This window comes from Pristiophorus japonicus, chromosome 15, assembly GCF_044704955.1.
Source record: "Pristiophorus japonicus isolate sPriJap1 chromosome 15, sPriJap1.hap1, whole genome shotgun sequence".
NCBI lineage: Eukaryota > Metazoa > Chordata > Chondrichthyes > Pristiophoridae > Pristiophorus > Pristiophorus japonicus.
The window spans coordinates 126,259,892-126,284,501 of NC_091991.1; the positions used below are offsets into that span (position 1 = coordinate 126,259,892).

General features: G+C 48.5%; 1 protein-coding gene across 1 annotated transcript in view; it reads right to left on the reverse strand.

Moving 5' to 3' along the window:
* rgs11 (regulator of G protein signaling 11) overlaps positions 1-24,610 on the reverse strand; it is a 247,511-nt gene that overhangs the window by 16,874 nt on the left and 206,027 nt on the right. Inside the window, exons 16-17 of the mRNA XM_070856713.1 lie at positions 3,247-3,329; positions 1,990-2,104 (exon numbers count right to left, since the gene is read on the reverse strand). Coding sequence (XP_070712814.1) covers positions 1,990-2,104; positions 3,247-3,329 — 198 coding nt within the window. The remainder of the gene's footprint in view (positions 1-1,989; positions 2,105-3,246; positions 3,330-24,610) is intronic.

Genomic DNA, 24,610 nt, shown 5'->3' on the forward strand with positions numbered 1-24,610 from the left:
ACTAATAGTGAGGCTACCAGTGCTCACTGTTATTATGAAGTAAATCAGACAACAATTTCGGGAATCTGCACATTCGCAGTTAAGCGATGAAATCGGGAAATTGCTGTCTGATTTACCCTGCTCCTGCACAAGCTGTGCTACACCGGTACCTCACCGATAGACTCAGCATTGAAATCCATGTAAGATCGTGACGTTGCGATACTTACCCACTAGTCACCTACTAAACATGCCAGAAAAAGTTAGGCTGGTGCACTCAGCTTTAAGTGAATTTTTAATGGCATGGTAAGTCTTAATTACTGCCAAATAACCTCTCTGGCACTGAAAATTTAATGTTATAAGTCTCATTCCTTCCGAATTTAATTATTGTTGGAGATTTTTAAAAATTAAAATAATATTTTTAAAACATTTTCTTTTATCTCTTAATCTCATTTTTCTTTTCCTCTCTTTCTGGATAGAATGAATTAAATATTCTAATTTATATTTCCTGCTTTAGATTCAGGGGTGAGGGGGGGAGGATAATTTTAACCCCAAAATACGGGTAGGTTTGGGTCAGGTGGAAGGTTAAAGAGTTAAAAAACTGAATCCCGACCCCAACCCGCCTCTTCCGGTTTTAACGGAGGCAGAATGGGGGGGTGCGAGCTGCCAAATCGCGCCCAGGAGGCGGGTTGCTCATTTAAATATTATAATGAGACTCCATGCTTCATGGCGATCCATCATTTCAAATTTAACTCAGGCTGGCCGAGTTTCCCAGGCTCCGGGGAATCGTCCAGCTCAAGGGAGGCAAGGAATTCTGGATCCAGGAGGTAAATACCTTTCCACTTACCTACTGGATCCGGTGTCCCTACCTCGCCAACCCCCTCGACTGGACACCTCCTGACCCTTCACAAGGCCTCCGATCTGACCCGAGGCCTGCAATCCCCTCTCTCCATACGTGGTCTCCAATCGGCAACCCCCACTCCGGCTTCCGATCCTCCATCCGGCCTTCCAACCTCCCTCCTCTGGCCCCCAATTACCCTTCCGGCCTTCTGCCCAGCCCCCGATCACCCTTTCTGCCTTCCCAACTCCCCACTCCAGCCCCCAATACCCACCAGCCTTCCGGTCTCGCCCCTCTAATCCCTCCTCTGGCCTCCGATCCTACCCCCTCCTCTTTCTGCAGCCTGGTGCCACAGGCCTACCTGCCCGACAGCCAGTCAGCTTCTCCATCTGGTTGGCTGTGGACGGGAATCATTGCTTTGAAATGGTAATGCTGAATTTAACGGCAGTGCCTGCGGGAAACTTTAGTTTTTCTGACCGTTTTCCAGTCCACCACCTGCTCCCCACCCGCCTCCAAAAATAAAATTCCGGCCCGCTTGTCCCAGTGAGGATTCTTCAATTTGATTGGCTGAAGAGACACTCTGTTGCTTGGCCTACTCATATATCCCACAGCTCCCCAATAGAGGGCGCCATGCTGAAAATTATCTCTCGGAACTATAAGTTGCTGTTTAAAAGCTCGCAAAAAGTCTGTGGGCAGCTGTAAGCGCAATGAAGGGTGAGCGCCTTTCCTTCGCCACTGAACAGAAAATCCGGGCCAATATTGTACTCTACTTTTCTCTCCAGTAGAACTTAAAGGTCAGTAATATTAGTGGCAAATTATTTAATACTTCAATTGTCTTTCATTAATATACTGTTAAGGTCAAAGATACCTCATAACAGAGAACAGTTGAAAACAGCTTTGAAGGGTTCAGGATTCCATATTTTCCCCTAAATTCTTGGGTTAGTCGAAATGGCATATGAGAAATTTTAAGAATTTAGTTCAGTCGGTTTCCAACAATTTACACTTCCCTGAATAAAAGTTGGCATGTTCAAAACTGTGATGTAAAGTCAACAATAAAACATTTTATGGTCTAAACACGATCCTATGGAAAGTGCGGGAATATTTTAAGAGGTGTAGACTTATGACGGCGGAAAAGGAAAATGAATGCTGTGAACATGCTGTGTTTAGTTTTGAACCTGTGAAACCGTTCCTGATGTTGTAGCTTTGGCTTTCCCATCATTCTCCTTCGGGTGTGACAGCTGTGCAGGGCTAAGGCCGGAGAGACGATGCCACCTCGTGAATGGAAACACACTAGACAAATAACAGATGCAAACATTACTTAAAACCTGTGCGTTAAGAAGCATTTTTTCTTGTCGGAAATCAATAATTGAAGACTACTACTGAAAATTCTGAATCCAATTAGTATAGTTTTGAAAATGTACGGTTAAAATAATCCATAATCATTTTTTTTCAGGATTCCAATGATATAACTGAAGCCTAAAGTACTGTACATGATGAGAGTAATATTTGTCCTAAAGTTCTGAAGTTAATTAACATTTTTTGTTCCCTCTCACCAACATAACCTTCTCTCTTACTCGCATATATAAACTTTATTTCATGTAGTCAGACATTTACTCCTTCATTGATTTTGTTTCTAAAAAACTATAGGGTTATATAACTAAATAATATCAAGCTGCATGTCAAATCCATTGATGTCCAGCTGAACTCTACTATGAGAATTATCACCGGTACGCTTTTATCGACACCAACACCTTTGGCTGCCCGTGCTTGCAAACATCGCACCACCTCGCCTACGCCGCGAATACGCAGTCAACAGAGAATACAACCGTTACACCAGTAAAGACATGCCGATCCAAACAACCTACCACCAACCCATCTGAAATCTAGAAGGCCATTTTGGACCGTCGCCGAAGCCCTTCAGCGATCTCCCCTCAGCCTTGATGTCCAATGGCGAAATGCTTGGAAGAGCTGTGACATATGGAATGGATTCCTTATAGAGGATCCCACAGTACAACCTGAAGGATCAAACCTTCCTCGCAAACAGTGAACAACCATCAACTGCCTCAGAACCGCTCATGGTTGATGCTGGCACCTTCTCCATAGCTGGAAGATTAAAGCATCCCCATCATGTGACTGGAGCTCCTAATCAGACCCTGGAGCATATCACTGAGCACTGCCCTCAGAGGGAATTTGCAGGAAGCCAACAAAATATCATCGCCGTTACACCGGAAGCTATGGTCTGGATGTCCGAATTAGATATGGACATTTGATTTGCTTTGCTACTACCATACAAAAGAAGAAGACTAAATAATATAATGCTATTCATTCTGATGGATAACTGAAACAAAGCAAAATAACTTATTGCCAGCACCTATTAGCAGGTCAACTTTACACCCCAAAATATTTTCCACTTAAAGCAAATGATAGCATACCTTTTCTTGGTTTCCTGAGCAACTATGGATGTTGCTAGCATAGTCTTGTACATCTCCGACTTTAAGTAACGTGGATAAGAGTCCTGGAGTAACATTATAAACAAGAAATCACATGTTGGTCAGATTGGTAGCCTCAAAAGAATCAGTAACGTGCGCAAGCACCTTTTCCCTCAGTATCAAACACACGTGTCATCAACATTCCCCCTAAGGCAGGTGGCCACACATCGATCGCGAGGTCCCGCACAGGCCGCTCTCCAGCTGTTGCCGCGCAGCAAATTTAAAGGAACTGTGCACGGAAACAATTGGAGGGGATATTGCAAGTCAAACCGCCCTTCTTAATTTTATACTTCTAATTTTTTTTAAAATGGAAGCTATTCCCAGATTGTGACATTAGAATTGTTGCTTTGTATCTTTAAAATGCTAAATAGGAAATGGCTTTCCAGGATAGCTCTGCTCTAATAATTGAGACTGCACGGTTTGTCATTTTTCTATTTCCATTTTTCATTTAGCAGGAACTGAAGAGTACTCCAGGTTTGACACCCGCACCAGCAATGTGAGCTAGCAGCACTGGATTATGCAGTTAGCTTTGCACTTCTTTAGGTAGGGAAAGTAGAACTTTGTGCATGAATATTTTACAAGAACTCAGAGGTCTGTCACTGGTATCCAAAAGCCAATGGACAGAGCTGGCTCTTGGCTAAAACTGAAAAGTTTAAAATCAATATTTAAAATGTTTGCTGCCAACCAGTTAAGGTTCTATTGCAGTCAGTGCAAAGTTGTATCAGCCTGTTACTACCCTTATAGTGCTCTCAGCTTGGGATTGTTGGGTAAAGTACAGGTTAAAGATGTTCCAACTAGAAATAAAAAGGTATGTGTCAAAGGCTCAGGTTCAGTGAATAAATGGGCAGCCCAGAATAAAAATGATATATATGGGCGGAACAATATAGAAAGAGAGAAATATATAAAGTATAGAAGGGAAACAAAAAAGGGAGATTAGGAAGCCTGAGGGTGAGTGAAAGTAGATTGATAGTTAACATAAAATAAAAGGATAATCAGTGAATGGATGTGGCTACTTCGAGATGGAGGGTGATATTTGTACTGAGTGAGGGAAAGGCGGAGATGTTTAATGTATGTACCAAGGAAGGTAAAATTATTAGACAGGGCGATTTAGGCTGCAATTATACTGTACTACCAGTGATAGACAGAGGGATTTAGGGAGATGGAGGGACAGGTTATATCATGCTATTCGTCGGGTGGGGTTATTGTTAGCTTAAAAGAAATTGTTATAATGCCGATCATTTTACAGCTTGCTCTTTTATTTTATTGATGTCAAATTGAACACAGGTATTACTGTAAGCTTCATTTTTGAACTTTTCTCTTCCAGCTTTGCACCACCAATCTAGTTAACCACTGCTGTTAAAAAGCTTCAACAGGTGCACTCGAATGGTTATCATGATGTGACGTAGACAGACCTTGATGTCCAAAGATGCAGGACTGATCTCCACATGCCAGGGTGTGTTTCACCGTTTATCACATCTTCAAACAGTGGTGATTACGAAACCACTCAGTGGTGGTTGAAAATGATCAATCCAAGTGAAATTCCCTTAAAATCTTCTGTGTTGTTAATTCAAAGTAAGTTAGCTTTTGGTTATATATTGGCTAGAGATCGAACCTTTCTTGATGTATTTGTAAAACTGCTTTGAAGAAGCTTCTGTACAGCTTTGTTATATATTCTGGAAGAATTCAAACTAGAAAGTTATTGCATAACTGCATTAAGTTATTTTAACAAAAAAATGGGGTATTTGCGGTTATAGGCTAGAAATTGTTGTTAGTGCAGTAGTTATGGGTAAATGTGGGTTACTGAACATTTCTAGGAAGATTTCCTTCTCCTTGTTTTCCATTGTAAAGTCCTTACACAATACCACAAATCCACACGAGGCACATTTTATGGACAAGGTCACTCTGTGACCTGCATCTTTATTCACAGGACCACGAAGTGATGCCCTGCGTGGGACCTCCCTTTATATACCTGGATGACCAGGTGAGGAGTGTCTCCCACAAGTTCACCTCCTGTGGTCAATGTGTGCATTTCTCAAGTATATTGCAGTGTTGTTACATGAGGGTTACATACATGACATCACCTCCCCCCCAACGTCTTATTGGGATCACAGGTTAAGTTTTTCGGGTGGTCTACGCTCCCTCGTGGAGCGCCGCAGTTGGGACTCTGGCTGTTGAGCCTTGGCCTGCGTGTCTGTCCCCTGTGGTGATTCCAGCCTGTCCGGGCTGACCGCAGGGACTGTGCATGCTGCTAAATGTTCTTGTTGCTCATTCACTGGCGGTGGTGTGAATACCATCTCATGATCTTCCTCAGGTTCCTCAGAGTCCATGCTGAAGCTTTTTTTTTTTACTTAGTCCAGATGTTTGCGGCATATCTGCCCATTGTTAAGTTTAACCACGATAACCCTATTCCCCTCTTTGTCTATTACAGTACCTTCATGCCATTTGGGCCCCAAGGCGTGATTGAGAACAAATACAGGGTCACCAATTTCTATACATCTCCCCCTTGAATTACGGTCATGGTACTCATTTTGGGACTGGCGCTTGCCTTCAACAATGTCGGACAAGACAGGATGAATGAGGGACAGCGAGTTTTGAGTGTACGTTTCATAAGGAGCTCTGCAGGCGGGACCCCCGTGGGCGAGTGCGGTCGGGACCTATAAGCCAGCAGGAGGCGCGATAGGCAGCATTGAAGGGAGGGACCTTGAATCCTGAGCATGCCTTGTTTTATGATTTGGACCGCATGTTCCGCCTGGCCATTGGAGGCCGGCTTGAATGGTGCTGTCATGACATGGTTGATGCCATTACCTGACATGAACTCCTGGAATTCGTAGCTAGTGAAACATGGGCCATTATCGTAAACAAGGATGTCCGGCAAACCATGGGTCGCAAAGACCGCACGTAGACTCTCCACAGTGGTGGATGTCGTGCACGAATTCAAAATGATGTACTCGATCCATTTCGAGCACGCATCAACCACGATGAGAAACATTTTCCCCATGAACGGGCCCATGTTGTCTACGTGAATGCGTGACGATGGCCTGGTGGGCCAGGGCCACTGGCTGAGCGGGGCCTCCCTGGGGGCATTTTCCAGCTGAGCACGTCGTGCACCTGCGAACACAGTGTTCCAGGTCTGAATCAATTCCCGGCCACCAAACGTGTGACCGGGCAATGGCCTTCATCAGCACGATGCCTGGGTGCTCGCTGTGGAGTTACCTGATGAAAGCTTCCCTGCCCCTCTGGGGCATGACTACCCGGCTGCCCCATAGTAGGCAGTCGGCTTGGATGGAGAGCTCATCCATCCTCCTGTGAAACGGTCTGACCTCCTCAGGGCATGCTCTGTGTGCGGGCTGTAGGGGAGGACGAACACCCCCTCATTTTACCCAGAAGGAAAAGGGCTGTGGGATCAGTCTGTGCTGTGAATTGAAACCGATACAGTTTGACCGTGGCAGAGCAGTGATTGGACGGGGGAGGACACCGGAGGGCCAATGGTGAGACAAAGTCAGCCCGAAGTATGGGGCTTTCAAGCCAATGGGAGAGCACTTGCTCGAAAACTGGGACTGACTCACAGCCATTATCGGACTATTGTCTTCCCCATGTTACACTATGGAAGTAAATTATGCAGATCTTCAGAAAACTAGGGAACCCAAAACAAACCAAGGACCTACACAATGGCTACAGAAGGCCAACCCAACTAACACCTACTCAAACCTTGAGTAGGTTAGAAAAACTGAATTGGAGGAAAATTATGCAGACCTTAGAAACCAGGGAACCCAAAACAACCCAAGAGCCTATACAATGGCTACAGGAGGCCAATGCAATCAACACCCACTCAAACCTTGAGTAGGTTAACATCAGTGGAAAAAACCCCGCAATAATCTAAAACTGCTGCATTTTTCAAAATCACAAAGTCCACCAATGAGAAGAATTGACTTCAGCAGGAGAGGCGGACTGGATAATCTGGCTATAAAAAGGGGTTTCTGACGCAGTGTGTGTGGTTCCCTGCCCTTGTCAACCAACAACCACAACCAGCAAGACTCTCGACACTGAAGGAAAACCAGTGTCCGAAGACACCGAAGATAGAAGAAACAAACCACTAAACTGCAGAAGGCACAGTAGTGAGTATAACCTCTGGTCCCCAGAACTCCCAACTCAGTTAGGCCAGGAAAGGTGGGAGGTTGGGCATTGTACTGCTAAACTTGTGTAAAGATTTTCGTTGTGTCCGTTTAGTGGGATTTAGGGGGATTGTTTTGTTGGTGTATTGCTGTTTGTTGAGATACACCTTGTCAAATAAATTGGAAGCCTAAAGTTCCTCTTGGAATCACCTTGTCTCAGTTCTATTGTATTACATCTCCTGATCGTGAGTCTTATGTCAGAACAGTGTAAGGGAAGCTAGGAGCGCCTCGAAAACGCTCAACTGTGTCACAGGCTAGGGAAGAAGGGGTTAGGAGTGTTTGACACTCACAGGTGCCCCACAGGCTAGGCATAAGCTCAAAACCCCCTTCATAAGCTGTGGACACAGTCTCTCCAGGGATGCTCTTGCAGCACTCAGGGTACCTCACAGGCCAGGCATAAGCTGTGAGGGCAGAAGCCCAGAGAGAGACACCCAAGGCACAACAACATTCCCTCAAAACCCCTTACAGAACATGGTGACCGTGGCAGGACATAAGCAAACAGGAGATGTTAATATAACAGATGAGGTGATGAGAGGAAACTAAAATGGAGGAGAGAATTTCCTCATACATTTTTGGCAAGGTGAACCTCACCAAACCTTGGGTGCAAGCCCTCACACAGGCAGAGCGCCCAGTGGATGCTGCTGCTCAGTGGACAGCAGGGAAGGACCACAACCACAGGGGGGAAAAGGCCATCTGGCTTATCTGCCTCACCCGCCAAGTCCGAAAGCTCGACGAGCGGGTGAAGGACTTGGAACAGAGTCTTCACAAATCAGAGGAGCTCTCTTCCATCCGGGCTGTGGTTGGGGACAACCTGCTGGCCGAATTAGCTGAGGAGCAGTAAAGGAACCGGCAGTTGGAGGAGACCTTCCGAAATAGCCGGGACTATCTTCAGTGTCAGGTCACTGAGGCCAAGGGTAGCGAGGGGTCCCTCCGGGAACAGAACTCTTGGTACACCCAGAAAATTTGGGAACTAGAGAATAAATTAAAAGATGTACAGGCAGCCTATAAAGTGGCCAGTAGCAGTGAGTTTGCAGATCACGGTCCCTGCCAGGAGAGGATTAAAACTCTCACCCACGCTCTATCCCAGGCAAAAGGGATGGTCGTCCTGATAGGACCCGGAGGGTCCACAGGGGACAAAGGAGAGTATTGGGGGGGTAGAGGAGAATCCAAAGGCAAGAGACGCCCGACCACCTCCTGAGGCACCGGTGGTTTGTCCGGTGGGGTACCAGGAGGAGTGGGGCACGCAGCTAGTAGCATACCCAGGGCTGGGGGCAGGACCAAAGTGTCCCGCTCGGCAGCAGGGATGTGAGGCTCCAGCCGAGGGTCAGTTAAAGGCTGGATCAGGCGACCAGGCACTGTCTGCTGCACCGGGTATGGTGGGACAGCCGGAGGTAGAGGGACCAGCGCAGAAAGATCCTGAACAAGGGCGGATGTGCCCGGTCAGGCAGCGCAAGTACGGTCCTCCACAGGCAGGTGGCCAAGGTCGGGAAGCGCTGGAGAGCGACTTTATTATTCCCCATGGAGTTCAATCACTCAGGGCAATGGTGGCCCATTTGGCCAAACTCACTCGTAGCGGGGACCCGTCTATCCACTTCATGGAGGTGATGCAGGCAGGGGAAATTAATGGGTGTGACGAGGAAGAGACAGCCAAGCTGCTGCTCTTCTCTGTGGACAGCAAATTGTACCAGGCCCTACCGGCAGAATGCCGGAGGGGACAGCGTACGTTTGCTGAGGTCCAGAGGGCCGTCCTTGAGGCTATGGGCTTCGATGACGGCAGTCCTTTCGAACGGGTCGAAAGGACAAGGCAGCTCGCAGGGGAAACCCCGCAGGCGTTTGCGGACAGGCTGTGGGTGGTATACCACGCAGCCTGTGGGGAGCTCCTCGACCGGGCGAATCTTTCCGCAGTACAGACTGGCCGCTGGCTGAGGATGCTGGTGGCAAACTGCTTGCCCCGGCTCAAGGCTGGGGGTACACCTCTGCAGATGGGAAGCCCCTTGTGACCAAACCCCTGCTAGAAAAGATCGTGGCTGCAGTGGGAGAAACCGGGGATGTATATATCCATAAGGTAAAGGCCCACTCCAAAACTGAGCCATGGGGGGAAGGTAACCAGCAGGCAGACCTGCTGGCAAGGGAAGGTGCTCGTACAGGTCGCCCATGGGACCCATACGAGGCAGGCAGGATAGCAGCAGCAAGAAGCATGCCAGGGACACAAGGGAGCGTAGGGGCGGCTGCGGCCCCGGACCTTAAAGTAGTCCAGATGCAGGATCCGATCCTGAAGGCTGCCTTGGCTGCTATCAAAAAGGGGGAAAAAGGCGGAGGGCCCATACAGTGCTGCAGATATTGCTGTGCGGGAAGGCATGTTGTTTAAAGGGGACAAATGGGTAGTGCCGCCACAACACCGGAGGGAATTCCTTCAGCTGGCCCATGAGGGTCCAGGTGCGGGACACCCTGGGCTGGAATCTACCTGGCAACGGGTAGAAAAGGCAGGGTGGTGGCCAGGCCTCAGGGAAGACGTCCGCGACTTCTGTGCGGGCTGTCTGGTTTGTGCTGCAAACAACCCAGACCCTCAGAAAAGGAAGGTGTCTATGGGACACGTCAGGCAGGTAGAGGGACCATGGCAGTCGATCCAGATCGACTACATCGGACCCCTACCGGCCGCCCAGGGAGGTTATAAATACTGCCTCGTACTGGTGGATGTGTTTTCCAAGTGGGTGGAAGCCTTCTCTTGCCGAACAGCTACCGCGGTGGGGACTGCAAAAATCCTGGTGAGGGAGGTGTTCACTCGGTGGGGTCTACCTCAAATCGTGGAGTCCGACCGGGGAAGCCACTTCACCGGCCAGGTGATGCAGGCCACCCTAAAGGTGCTGGGGATAAGAGCCAAATGGCATGTCGCCTACAACCCTCAGTCCTCAGGCCCCGTAGAACGCCTGAACCGGACCCTAAAGGAAAGGCTGCGCAAGGAGACGGGAGACTCACCGAACAAGTGGGTGGAGGTCTTACCGTTGGTCCTCATGGGAATCCGGGCCAGTCAGTCAAAGAGCACAGGGTACTCACCCCATGAGCTGATGACGGGCTGGATCATGAGAACCCCAGTGCATGTGTTGGCGCCGGTTCTCACCGAAGGGCAGCTTCGAGAGGTGAACCGGGACCGCTTCATCAGGAATCTATTTGAACAGCTTCAACAGATTCACTGGCAGGCGGCCAACAACATGGGTAAACAGCACCGTGCCAATCGGCTGCTGCTGGAACCCCGCAGTCACCATGATTGGGAGGTGGGTGACCAGGTGATGGTGAGAAGCTTCGCCCGGGTCGGGGTATTTGAACCACTGTATATGGAACCATACAGCATAGTCGACAAGGCTAGCCCTATGGTCTATGCGGTTCGACTGCCTCGCCGGGTGAAGTGGTATCACATTAATCAGTGTAAATTGTTTGACCCCAAAAGAGGTAAAAAACAGAGGGGACGAGCAAGGGAAGGGAATCAGGCACTGGGGGAAGAACAGGCCCCGGTGGATTTGGAGGCTCCGGAGGAGGCAGCGGGCCCCGAAGCTCTACAGCCGGGGTTGGTTCACTGCTCCTGTAAGGCTATCCCACCACTGGGTAGAGGTTCCCAGCCCACCAACAGAAGTAGGGAGAAAGGCTCTACCATTAGCAAGGTCCAAGGGGAAGCTGAACCTCCCATGGTGGATCAGCTGGGGCTAGCCCAAGAGGTGGAGGAGATAGCATTGCAGCCCATAATGTGGGACTCTGCACTGACAGTAAGGAGGAGTAACAGAGTGCCACAGCCCAGGGCGCCGTGGTCCCCTGTTTACTTAGCTCCCCGCCCCAGACCGAGAAGGTGAAAGATAACAGGGAGGGTGCTCTGTTGCGCTAGCAAGGGTCCCCCACCGATTATCCGGGGCTTGGGAGGGCCTTGGAGGGCAGCACAAGACTCATTAAGGGGGACCATACGAGCCCCTCAGCGGAGGACATCCTGGTCCCCAGGGTACGGTCAGCCGAGTGGTCGACGACGCCTGTACAGTGACAGGATGTAGCTTGGCCACCCGGGGACGGGTGGCGGTGTATATACTTTCCCTTCCTGTTTTGTTACTTTGTGTTGTGTGCATATGTGTTTAGGTAAGGCAGTGACGGTTGGGTACAGCATTTTATATTCGGAACATGTTAAGTGGGCCGAGCCTGGAGAGGTCTCTCAAGGCAAGGCCATGTTCTTCTTGCCTTTCAGATGTCAACACCTCCCTACTGGACGTTAGTGATGCTGGTATCGCTAAGGATCTGCACCGGGCACCGAGGGGACACTGAGGACTCCCTGGTTTTCGGATGCTCCGGGGCAGAGCGCCGACAGTGACCACAGGAGAAGGGACTCCGGCGGCGGATGGCCAGGTCACCTACTCCCATGAGGGGAGATGGCCTGGGTGGTTGGGATCGAACTCCACCAAGTACTCCAACCATAAGGACTTTACCTATGGAGAGGCCTCCATCCCCTGCCCGGAGATCACTGTGGCCACTTCCAGAGTGAGAGTGACAGAAGGCAGGAAGGTATGCCTAACTTGCCAAAGAGACATACCTCTGGGATGGTGGTGGTGGCTCAGAAAGCTCAAGAGGGACGTGGGAGACTGACACTCGGACTGGGAACGTCTGGATAATGATACCTACCGAACCATCATGGGGTCATCTAGCAGGGTAACGGTGTGCTGGGAGAAATGGTGGGCGTACGACCAAGGAATTTATTTGTGTATGTGGGGATCCACTCGCGTGTGTTCAGAGCGGGTCTCCATTGCTTTCTATAGGTGGTGGCAGGATGTCGGGGATGGGGTGGTATGGGATCGCAGCGGGGAGGCATGAGTGACCCCCAATCCCCGGGTACCAGTAAACGCCACCGAACTTGTAGTTCGGGAAAGAAAACCCTCACCCACGGCCAAGCCCACCGTCCCACACGAGTGCCCAACAACAACCAGGGGGCCGGGGAATGGTTTAGTGTTGGTCCCTAACGAGAAACTACTTTATCAGGGGGTACACTACGCAGTGGCATCAGTGGTGCTAAATCTGACAGAAGTCCGCCTACCTTCGTGGTGTCCCCGGGAAACCGAGCTGTTATACCAGGCTCTGCTGCGGGAGATGTTCCGGAAGTTCTATGAACTGGACTTCGGGGATGTCAAAATGACAGACTTGTATAAACAGTGGGATAGGGCCGAACCGGGCAGGCAGAGGCGTGGCACTTTAAATGACATTTTCACGGGGTTTAACACCGGGGTGTCCGCCATAAACAGTTTGGATAACACGCAGCTGGCCCTCCAGATAAATGGGCTAAAGAATCAGCTGCGCAAAATCCTGGGGGACGAGAATACCGTAGTGGGATCCGCGTTCCATGAAGAGGTGGCAATGACAGTTCACTTAAAGGAGATTATCTCTCAATTGGAGGCACAGGCCAGGGCTGTAAACGCCTTGATTTGGGAGGATAGAAATGCCTCCGATCAAGCCGCCCAAAATGAGGTGTGCGTGCTCTATGGAGCCTGGTTGCTGGGAGAGGGACGGAGTAACCTTGAGGATCTGAGACAGGGACAGGTCCCCTTCTGAATCAGCAACCAGCACTTAGCAGCACTGCACCCTTATGATAATGTTTTGAGTCCTTGCCAACTTCGTGTAGCGTCGGAAGCCTACCCGGTACCGGTGGACTGTGGAAAGTCAAACCATACATCATGGGTGTGGTGGTCAGGATGCCCGTGATGGGGGCGTCCCCACGACCAGCACCCCTGTACCGAGTGGAGAATGTGGGAGTCATTCGTGGAGGGGTGCATGTTCGATTCCAAGAGGTCCCACCTTATGTCACAATATGGGAGCACACTGACAGGTACAGACCTCTCGGGTTGTCGGAGCAGGGGAGCACAGGTAATCCTGTGCCCCCAGCACTTGAATGCTTTTGCAAGGCCACAATGCAGGTTCAGCACTGCTGGGGCAGAGCCCATCAATTGCACAATGGAGGTAATGGCCCCTAACCACATGCCTCCACAGGTAGCATATGTAGGCGGTGGGACATATTGTGTCATCACAAGTGCCCAATGGTATGAACACGGACCGGGAAGGTGGTGTCCAATACCGTACAGCAGCTTTTGCTTTAAACCCAGGGCAGAGGTTCAAGTGGCACACACCAGAATCACACCCATCCCTGAACCTTCCACGATTCACCTCACGGTACAAAGCAACCTCAGCCACCTACAACAATATGTCGCCCATTTTGGCTATCCCATTGCCCCACTACCTGAGAAACTTACAGCCCTCCTCCAGGCAGTGGATTTGTCTCAAAAACATTTTTACACCATGGAGCAGAAAACTGAAATTCTAGCAGGGGAGATTGCCCAGATTAAACCCCCAGCATGGTGGGATTTGGGGATACAGGCAGACATACCTGCAATGATCCGGGTGGGATCGCATGCCTTAGCAATCGGCCAACTCCTGATTGTAGCATATCTGCTAGTTACAAGCTGTAAGCTCAGGAGAAAAAGAAAAAGAAAGCAGTTCCTCAGGCTACTACACAGCCAGGAGAGCCGTTGCTAAACACTCCAGGCGTGTAAACAAAGCTTGACCGCGACACTTAGGCGGCTTTGTTATTCCCAGGGATGACTGCGTTTTCATACATGGCCCCTGGGGAGTTTGCAGGGCAGGTTTCTTTGAGTCTCATTTCAGTCTTAGCCGTAAAACAATGTACAATTGCTGCTGTAACCTTAAGTACATATATGTATATTGCTGTCGTATATTGTAACCTGTTGGATTCTGTGTTTTGTACCGCGTTAAAAGGAATTACGATATATATCGACGGGATCAGTTTAGAGTCAAACTGGGGAAAGTTGGGCAATTTGGGAGACCTAGGGTTTTCTCACCACCCTGAACTTTGACACACTCGAGTGGTGTCTGACTGTGTCAGATGGGGGATTATGTAGGGGAGGACGAACACCCCCTCATTTTACCCAGAAGGAAAAGGGCTGTGGGATCAGTCTGTGCTGTGAATTGAAACCGATACAGTTTGACCGTGGCAGAGCAGTGATTGGACGGGGGAGGACACCGGAGGGCCAATGGTGAGACAAAGTCAGCCCGAAGTATGGGGCTTTCAAGCCAATGGGAGAGCACTTGCTCGAAAACTGGGACTGACTCACAGCCATTATCGGACTATTGTCTTCCCCATGTTTACACTATGGAAGGAAATTATGCAGATCTTCAGAAAACTAGGGAACCCAAAACAAACCAAGGACCTACCCTACACAATGGCTACGGGAGGCCAACCCAACTAACACCTACTCAAACCTTGAGTAGGTTAGAAAAACTGAATTGGAGGAAAATTATGCAGACCTTAGAAACCAGGGAACCCAAAACAACCCAAGGGCCTACACAATGGCTACAGGAGGCCAATGCAATCAAAACCCACTCAAACCTTGAGTAGGTTAACATCAGTGGAAAAAACCCCGCAATAATCTAAAACTGCTGCATTTTTCAAAATCAAAGTCCACCAATGAGAAGAATCGACTTCAGCAGGAGAGGCGGACTGGATAATCTGGCTATAAAAAGGGGTTTCTGACGCAGTGTGTGTGGTTCCCTGCCCTCGTCATCCAACAACCACAACCAGCAAGACTGTCGACACTGAAGGAAAACCAGTGTCCGAAGACACCGAAGATAGAAGAAACAAACCACTAGACTGCAGAAGGCACAGTAGTGAGTATAACCTCTGGTCCCCAGAACTCCCAACTCAGTTAGGCCAGGAAAGGTGGGAGGTTGGGCATTGTACTGCTAAACTTGTGTAAAGATTTTCGTTGTGTCCGTTTAGTGGGATTTAGGGGGATTGTTTTGTTGGTGTATTGCTGTTTGTTGAGATACACCTTGTCAAATAAATTGGAAGCCTAAAGTTCCTCTTGGAATCACCTTGTCTCAGTTCTATTGTATTACATCTCCTGATCGTGAGTCTTATGTCAGAACAGTGTAAGGAAAGCTAGGAGCGCCTCGAAAACGCTCAACTGTGTGTCACAGGCTAGGGAAGAAAGGGGTTAGGAGTGTTTGACACTCACAGGTGCCCCACAGGCTAGGCATAAGCTGTGGGGACGCACGAGTCTCAAAACCCCCTTCATAAGCTGTGGACACAGTCTCTCCAGGGGTGCTCTAGCAGCACTCAGGGTACCTCACAGGCCAGGCATAAGCTGAGGGCAGAAGCCCAGAGAGAGAGAGACACCCAAGGCACAACAACACTCCCTGAAAACCCCAGTCAGGACACATTTCTTAATCAAGGATAGGAAGGGATCTCTGTCCAGATTTTGATCTGGCAGGCTGTGATGGGGGAGCCTGCGCTGTCAAAGGCATCAACGGCCATGACCATCTCGGCGCTTTGCTCCGCTGCCCCCTCAGTGGTGGCCAGTGGAAGCTTGCTGAGCGCGTCACCGCAATTTTCAGTGCCTAGCCGGTGCCGGATGGTGTAGTCATACGCAGCCAGCATAGGGTCCATCGCTGTATGCGAGCTGACACATTGGCATTGACAATCTTACTGTCTGACAACAGTGATGTTAATGGCTTGTGGTCTGTTTCTAATTCAAAACTCCTGCCAAAAAAGGTACTGGTGCATCTTTTTCACCCCATAGACACATGCAAGTGCTTCCTTCTCAACCATCCCATATCCACGTTCTGCTTGAGAGCGCGACCTGGAGGCATAAGCCACAGGTTGGAGTTGCCCCTCAGCATTGCACTGCTGCAAAACGCACCCAACCCCATAGGACAATGCATCACATGTCAGAACCAATTTCTTACAGGGGTTGTACAGGGTCAACAACTTATTTGAACAGAGTAGGTTCCACGTCCGATTGAAAGTCCGTTCTTGACAGTACCCCCAAAGCCAATCGCACCCTTACGCAGGAGCACATGTAGCGGCTCCAACAATGTGCTTAAGTTCGGCAGAAAGTTCCCGAAATAGTTCAAGAGTTCCAGAAATGAACACAACTCCGATATGTTGCATGGCCTGGGCGCTCGTCGAATCGCCTCTGTTTTGGATTCGGTAGGCCGAATCCCGTCTGCAGTAACCCTCCTGCACAAAAACTCGACTTCGGGAGCCAAAAACACACACTTAGGCTTCTTGAGTCGCAGGCCTACTCGGTCCAGTTGGCATAGCACCTCTTCCAGGTTGTGGTGGTGCTGTTCCTCGGTGTCCCGACCCATGATGAGGATATCGTCATGGAATACGATCATTCCAGGAATGGATTTGAGCAGGCTTTCCATGTTTCTTTGAAAGATCGCGGCCGCTGATTGAATGCCAAACGGGCACCTGTTGTAAACAAACAGTCCCTTGAGCGTGGTGTTTGTGGTCAGTAGTTTGGATTCGTCAGCCAGTTCTTGGTTCATGTAGGCTGAAGTGAGGTCCAACTTGGTGAACAGCTTGCCACCTGCCAGTGTGGCAAAAAGATCCTCCGTTCTCGGAAGCGACTGGGCTTGGTTTTGTAGGGACACCCGGTTGATAGTGGCCTTGTAGTCGCCACAGATCCTGACCGAGCCATCCGCTTTTAGGACGGGAACAATGGGGCTTGCCCAGTCGCTGAATTCAATGGGCGAGATGATGCACTCTCTCAGCAAACGGTCCACTTCGCTTTCAATTTTCTCCCGCATCACATACGGCACCGCTCTGGCTTTGTGGTGCATTGGTCTGGCATCCGGGGTGATGCGTGTCACTACTTTAGTGCCTTTGAAAGTCCCGACGCCAGGTTGGAATAGCGACTCAAATTGCTGTAGGACCTGTGAGCATGAACTTCGCTCCACAGATGACAACCCCCATTTCCAGATCATCTCAGCTAACCAGCTCCTCCCCAACAGTATGGGACCATTGCCCGGGACAATCCAGAGAAGCAGCCGGTTCACTGATCCATTGTGTGTGACAGTCAACATTGCACTGGAATGATTTCTTTGGTGTACGTCCGTAATTGAGTCTCAATGCGTTCTAGTTTGGGTCTGCTGGTTTTGAGTGGCCATAGCTTTTCGAATTGTTGAATGCTCATGAGTGACTGGCTGGCCCCCGTGTCCAGCTCCATGTGTACCGGGATGCCGTTTAATAGGACCTTCATCATCATAGATGGCATTTTGGTACATGAGCTGTGAATGTTTGCTACATGAACTTCAGCGTCCATTGATTTGCCCGCATGTCATCCTGCCTCGCAGACCCCTCTTCTGGTCCATCGGCCTCGTAAATTAGCCTGGTCGCAGGCTTCCTGCACATTCTAGCTAAATGGCCAGTGAGGTTACAATTTCTGCAGGCGAACTATTGAAATCTGCAAGTCCTAGCAGCATGTCTGCCCCCACACCTCCAGCATGAACTGAGATTTCCATTGTTGTGAACAAAAGAGCTGTTACCAGGCATTCCTCGCTGATTGTCCCTTTGACTGCTCTTGAGCACCCTGTTAGTGGGTGTCAATGGCCCCATCCCAGAATGCATTGTCCACTGGGATGGCGTAAATGTCCGTTCAGCCTGCCAGTGTCTGTGTTGAAAACCTGTCTGGGGTCTATTGCTGCCTGGGGTATGTCGAACTGCCCTTGCCTGCTTGATGGGCTCTGAGTCGCGTTTATGATATTGACCCCCTGATCCATTGTTGGAGTCAGAGTTGCGCGCGTATATTACCTTGGTTTCCTCCTCTCCCGCTATAAAAGTCTGAGCCAGCAACACCGCCGCTTCCAAGGTCAAGTCCTTGGTCTCGATTAACTTTCTAAAATCCCAGCATGACCAATGCCCTCAATAAAGAAATCCCTTAGTATCTCCCCCCTGCAGGTGTCCGTGAACTTAGAGGCTGGCCAAGCGCCAGAGGTCTGCAACGAAGTCCGGTATGCTCTGTCCTTCCCGACGTCAGTGGGTATAAAATCTGTGTCAGGCCACGTGTATACTGCTCGCTGGTTTGAGGTGCGCACTGATTAGCTTGCTGAGCTCTTCAAAGGTTTTGTCCGCTGGCTTCTTGGGTACTAGCAGGTCTTTCATGAGTGCGTAAGTCTTAGATCCACAGCTGGTCAGTAGATGAGCCCTTTGCTTGTCGGCTGCTGCATCTCCCAACCAGTCCTTCGTGACAAAGCTCTGCTGAAGCCTCTCAATGAAATCGTCCCAGTCCTCACCAACACAGTACCGTTCTCCTCTGTGCTACCGGTGGCCATTCTCATGGGTCGTTGATTCCCGTTTCTCGTCACCACTGTAAAATCCTTAAACAATACCACAAATCCACACAAGGCATATTCTATGGACAAGGTCACTCTGTGACCTGCACCTTTATTCACAGGACCACGAAGTGATGACCCTGCGTGGGACCTCCCTTTATATACCTGGATGACCAGGTGAGGAGTGTCTCCCACAAGTTCACCCCGTGGTTAATGTGTGCATTTCTCAAGTATATACAGTATTGCAGTGTTGTTACATACATGACACCCATAATAATGCTATTTTGACTTGTCTGCAGCCTTTGACACAGTTAACCACTCTATCCTTCTCCAACATCTCTCCACCGTTGTCCAGCTGGGAGGGACTGCACTCTCCTGGTTCTATTATCTATCTGACCTTAGCCAGAGAATCACCTGCAATGGCTTCTCTTCCCACTACCGCATCGTTACTTTTGGTGTCCCCAAGGATCTATCCTTGGCCCCCTCCTATTTCTTATCAATATGCTGACCCTTGGCGACATCATCCAAAAATACGGCATCAGTTTCCACAAGTATGCTGATGACACCCAGCTCTACCTCATCACCACTTCTCCAGACCCTTCCACGGTCTCTAAATTGTCAGACTGCTTGTCCAACATCTAGTTCTGGATGAGCAGAAATTTTCTCCAATTGAATATTGGGGAAAACTGAAGCCATTGTTTTCGGTCCCCACCACAAACTCCATTCCCTAGACACTGACTCCATCCCTCTTCCAAACTCCTGTCTGAGGCTGAACCAGACTGTTCGCAACCTTGGTGTCATATTTGACCCTGAAGTGAGCTTTCGACTACATATCCGCAATATAACTAAGACCGCCTATTTCCACCTTTGTAACATTGCCTTTTTTCGCCCTTGCCTCAGCTCATCCGCTGCTGCTGCCCTCATCCATGCCTTCACTACCTGTAGACTTGACTATTCCAATGCACTCTTGGCTGGCCTCCCACATTCTACTCTACATAAACTAGGGGTGATCTAAAACTCAGCTGCCCATGTCCTAACTCGCACCAAGTCCCGCTCACCCATCACCCCTGTGCTTGCTGACCTATATTGGCTCCCGGTTAAGCAACGCCTCGATTTCAAAATTTTCACCCTTGTTTTCAAATCCCTCCATGGCCTTGCATTGCCCCTCCCTATCTCTGTAATCTCCTCCAGCTCCACAACCTCCCCGAGAAGTCTGCGCTCCTCTAATTCTGCCCTCTTGAGCATCCCTGATTATAATCTCTCAACCATTGGTGGCCGTGCCTTCTGTTGCCAAGGCCCCAAGCTCTGGATTAAGAAAAAAAGGGACGCTTATGTCATATACCAACGGCTAAATACTATAGAATCTTTAGATGAATATAGAAAGTTAAGAGGCAAAATTAAAAAGGATATTAGGAATGCTAAGAGAGAGCATGAAAAATTGTTGGCTAGTAAAATTAAGGAAAACCCTAAGATGTTCTATAAATATATTAAGAGTAAGAGGGTAAATAAAGAAAGGGTAGGGCCTATTAGAGACCATGAGGGTAATCTTTGTGTGGAGACGGAAGATGTTGGGAGGGTTCTTAACGAATACTTTGCATCTGTTTTCACAAAGGAAAGGGGCAATGCAGATACTGCTATCGAGGAGGAGTGTGATATTCTGGATGAAATAAACAGTGAGAGAGGAAGTATTAAAGGGTTTAGCAGCTTTGAAAGTAGATAAGTCCCCAGGCCCAGATAAAATGCATCCCAGGCCGTTGAGTGCAGTAAAAGAGGAAATAGCAGAGGCCTTGACCATCATTTTCCAGTCCTCTTTGGATCTGGGCATGGTGCCGGAGAATTGGAGGACTGCTAATGTAGTACCCTTGTTTAAGAAGGGAGAAAGGGATAGGCCGAGTAATTACAGGCCTGTCAGCCTAACGTCAGTGGTGGGAAAATTATTGGAAAAACTCCTGAAAGACAGGATAAATCTGCATTTGGAAAGGCAAGGATTAATTAGTGACAGTCAGCACGGATTTGTTAAGGGAAGATCGTGTCTGACTAACCTGATTGAATTTTTTGAGGAGGAGGTAACCAAGAGGATCGTTGAGGGTAGTGTATACCATGTAGTATATCTGGACTTTAGTAAAGCTTTTGATAAGGTCCCACATGGTAGACTGGTCATGAAGGTTAAAGCCCATGGAATCCAGGGCAAAGTGGCAAGTTGCATCCAAAATTGGCTTGGAGGTCAAAAGCAAAGGGTAATGATTGATGGATGTTTTTGTGATTGGAAGAATGTTTCCAGTGGGGTTCCACAGGGCTCAGTACTGGGTCCCTTGCTTTTTGTGGTATATATCAACAATTTAGATTTGAATATAGGGAGTATGATTAAGAAGTTTTCAGACGACACTAAAATTGGCTGTGTGATTGATAATGAAGAGGAAAGTCATGGGCTGCAGGAGGATATCAATCTACTGGTCAGGTGGGCAGAGCAGTGGCAAATGGAATTTAATTCAGAGAAGTGTGAGGTGATGCACTTTGGGAGGGCTAATAAGGAAAGGCTATACACATTAAGCGGTCGGCCACTTAATAGTGTAGATGAACAAAGGGACCTTGGAGTGCTTGTCCACAGATCCCTGAAAGTAGCAGGCCAGGTGGATAAGGTGGTTAAGAAGGCATATGGAATATAAGAGCAGGGAGATTATGCTTAAATTGTATAATACTTTGGTTAGGCCACAGCTGGAGTACTGCCTGCAGTTCTGGTCGCCGTATTATAGGAAGGACGTGACTGCACTAGAGTGGATGCAGAGGAGATTTACTAGGATACTGTCTGGAATGGAGAATCTTAGTTATGAGGACAGATTGGATAGGCTGGGTTTGTTCTCATTGGAACAGAGGAGGTTGAGAGGAGACCTCATTGAGATGTACAAAATATTGAGGGGCCTGGACATAGTGATAGTAAGGGCCTATTTCCATTGGTGGATGGGTCTATTACGAGGGGGCATAGTTTTAAGGTGGTTGGTGGAAGGTTTAGAGGGAATTTAAGGGGGGGCTTCTTTACGTAGAGGGTTGTGGGGATCTGGAAATCGCTGCCTGGAAGAGTGGTGGATGCAGAAACCCTCACCACTTTTAAGAGACGGTTGGATGGGCACTTAAAGTGCCGTAACCTGCAGGGTTACGGACCTAGAGCTGGTAATTGGGATTAGACTGGATGACCTTTTGTTGGACTGCGCAAATATAATGGTAAGTACTACAGGGAATAGAATACGGCCAGGGTGATCTTCTGGACTAGTTTCGATCGCCTGGATGGGTCGGAGAGGAATTTTCCCAGATTTTTTCTCTCTAAATTGTCCTGGGTTTTTATCTGATTTTTGCCTCTCCCAGGAGATCACATGGCTTCGGTTGGGATGGAGTGTAGAATGTTTCAGTATAAGGGGTGTCGCAGTTGTGATGAGGCAGATTGTTTGGGCTGGGTGCTCTTTGCCTTTCCGTCATTGTTCATAGGTTTATATGTAACCTTTAGGGCTGCTGACCAAGGGCCGTGCGGCTCTTTGTCGGCCAGCGTGGACACGATGGGCTGGAATGGCCTCCCTCTGCGCTGTAAATTTCTATGTTTCTATGTTGTTGTTATTGGTTTCAGTCTGTGGAGTAAAAACTCCAGTCATTGTTGGGCCACACAGTGCCCAGCCAATGAAAAGGCAGGAGCACCACGGCGTTTTAATCTTCCTACTTTGTTGCTTGGTCCTTTCTCTTTAGAGTATATTTTCAGTATTTATTTCAGCTAAGCCTTCGGCTTCAACTCCATTGGCTTTATTAATCCTGCATTCCCTCTCTAGTCTGAAAGTTAAACTTTCTCCAGCCCTATCTCTATTTAGTGCAGGGTAAACCACTCTGATATCATTCACATGGGACATCAATTTATTCAATAAAATATCCGTTTTGCATGCAGTTGCGATTATTCAGAGAAATAGCAAAGTGTGGGCATTGATGACAGCGGAGGAAATGCTGAGGACAGTGTGCTTTGGCAAGTGTTCAGGCAAGTTTTTTGGCATGTATGAACAGTAGGGTTCCTTAATAAGGGCTGTTCAGGTGTTTGGTGCCTGTACTACAGGTCTTCTTGATTAAAGAACATAAGAAATAGGAGCAATTCGGCCCTCTGAGCCTGCTCTGCCATTGAATAAGATTGTGGCTGATCTTCTATCAACCCCACCTTCCTGCACCATCCCCGTATCCCTTGGTTCCCTTAATATATAAAAATCTATCGTTCTCTGTCTTGAATATACTCAACTAGTAAGCCTCCACAGCCCTCTGGGATTGAGAATTACTAAGATTCACAAGCCTCTGAGTGAAGAAGTTTCTCCTCATCTCGGTCCTAAATGGCTGACCCCTTATTCTGAGACTGTGACCACCCACTAGTTCTGGACTCCCTAGCCAGGGGAAACATCTTCCCAGCATCTACCCCTTCAATTAGATCACCCCTCATTCTTCTAAACTTTGAGAGAATAGAGGATTAGTCTACTCAATCTCTCCTCATCGGACACTCTCCCCATCCCAGGAATATGTCTCCTGCACCTTTGTTGCAATTCCTCTATCCTTCTTTAGACGAGGAGGCCAAAACTGTAGACAGTACTCCAAGGTTGGTCTCACCAAGGTCCTATATAATCCAGATGGGCCTACCAGTCACCATCTTTGTAATTCCCTGCCACAAGGCAGGGCATTCCTCCTTGCCACTGATGTAACCATAACACAGAAGTATACCACAAATCAACTTTTGGGTTAATGTTTTTATGTTATTGCTAAGCTGACATGATATAAATTGATGAATAATATAAATCCAGTGTGCAGTCCAAAGTCTCTTGTCAGTTTGCATAACTACAGAAATGTATCACCAAAAGTGATCTGGCCTTGGGTGAGTGCAGCTGTAAATGATATTACCTGGAGATACCAGGGTAAAAATTCCAGTCTGGAGGGAGAGAGCAGAACTGTGGCACAATCCTGGCCAGGGGAGAGGTTGCCATTTGAATTGAAACCCATCTCTGGGTTTGCACCCATCGCAACACCCCTGGCAAATTGCTGCGGGTGTTACTTAGACCTATCCTGTTGCATCCCTGACCGACCTGAAGGGTGTGTTTGCAGTTGCTACTCCAGGAATTCCTCCCAGCTCACTGCTGATAGGCCCAGCTGAAAGCATGCCTGGGTTCTGCGGTGGTCCTTAACAAGGCCTTGGGCAGGGAGAGAACTGAAGTAATCGATGAATCGATCCTTTCCTGGACAAGCCTTTTGCTTCCTGAGAGGCAGCTTTAAAATAAATGATTCGGCCCTCTCTGGGTCTGTGTGCCCCAGTCATAACAACAGGGGTCCACAACTGGCCAGAGCTGCCCAGCTGCACGTCTGAGGGATTTCCAGGCTATCCTAATCACTATACTGAATTGGGGGTTGGGGGAGATTTTGTTGTTTGAGCCGTGCAAAACCTTGAGCGGGAACATTTTTATTGTAAGCAAGGAATTAGATGCAGTTTTACCAAACTTGTATAAAACTAAAGTAATTTCTTACCCATTGATAACTTTTTGTATCAACTTTTTATATTCTAAATTCTGGTGTCCACATTTAAAGGGAAATGACAGTACCTGCATAAACTTCACATTGTAATTAAACCCTCCCACCTATGGCGGCACTATAGCACCCAGGTTTGGCCACCCCCCAGTGCAGCTTATATAGAAGCGGCAGGTGGCAGGGAGTGGGCATTGTGTTGCAAAGATCGTAGGAAGGCAGCTAAAGAACGTATACATTTTAAAAATCTGCTTCGCTTAGAATTTGAGAGATTTTTACTTAAAATATACGAGATGGAGAAAAATTACAAAATGGAAGAGAGAAGTAGGTGACTCACCCCACAGTGCCACCAGCGCTGGGAGAAACATAGGAACATAGAAAATAGGTGCAGGAGTAGGCCATTCGGCCCTTCGAGCCTGCACCACCATTCAATAAGATCATGGCTGATCATTCAC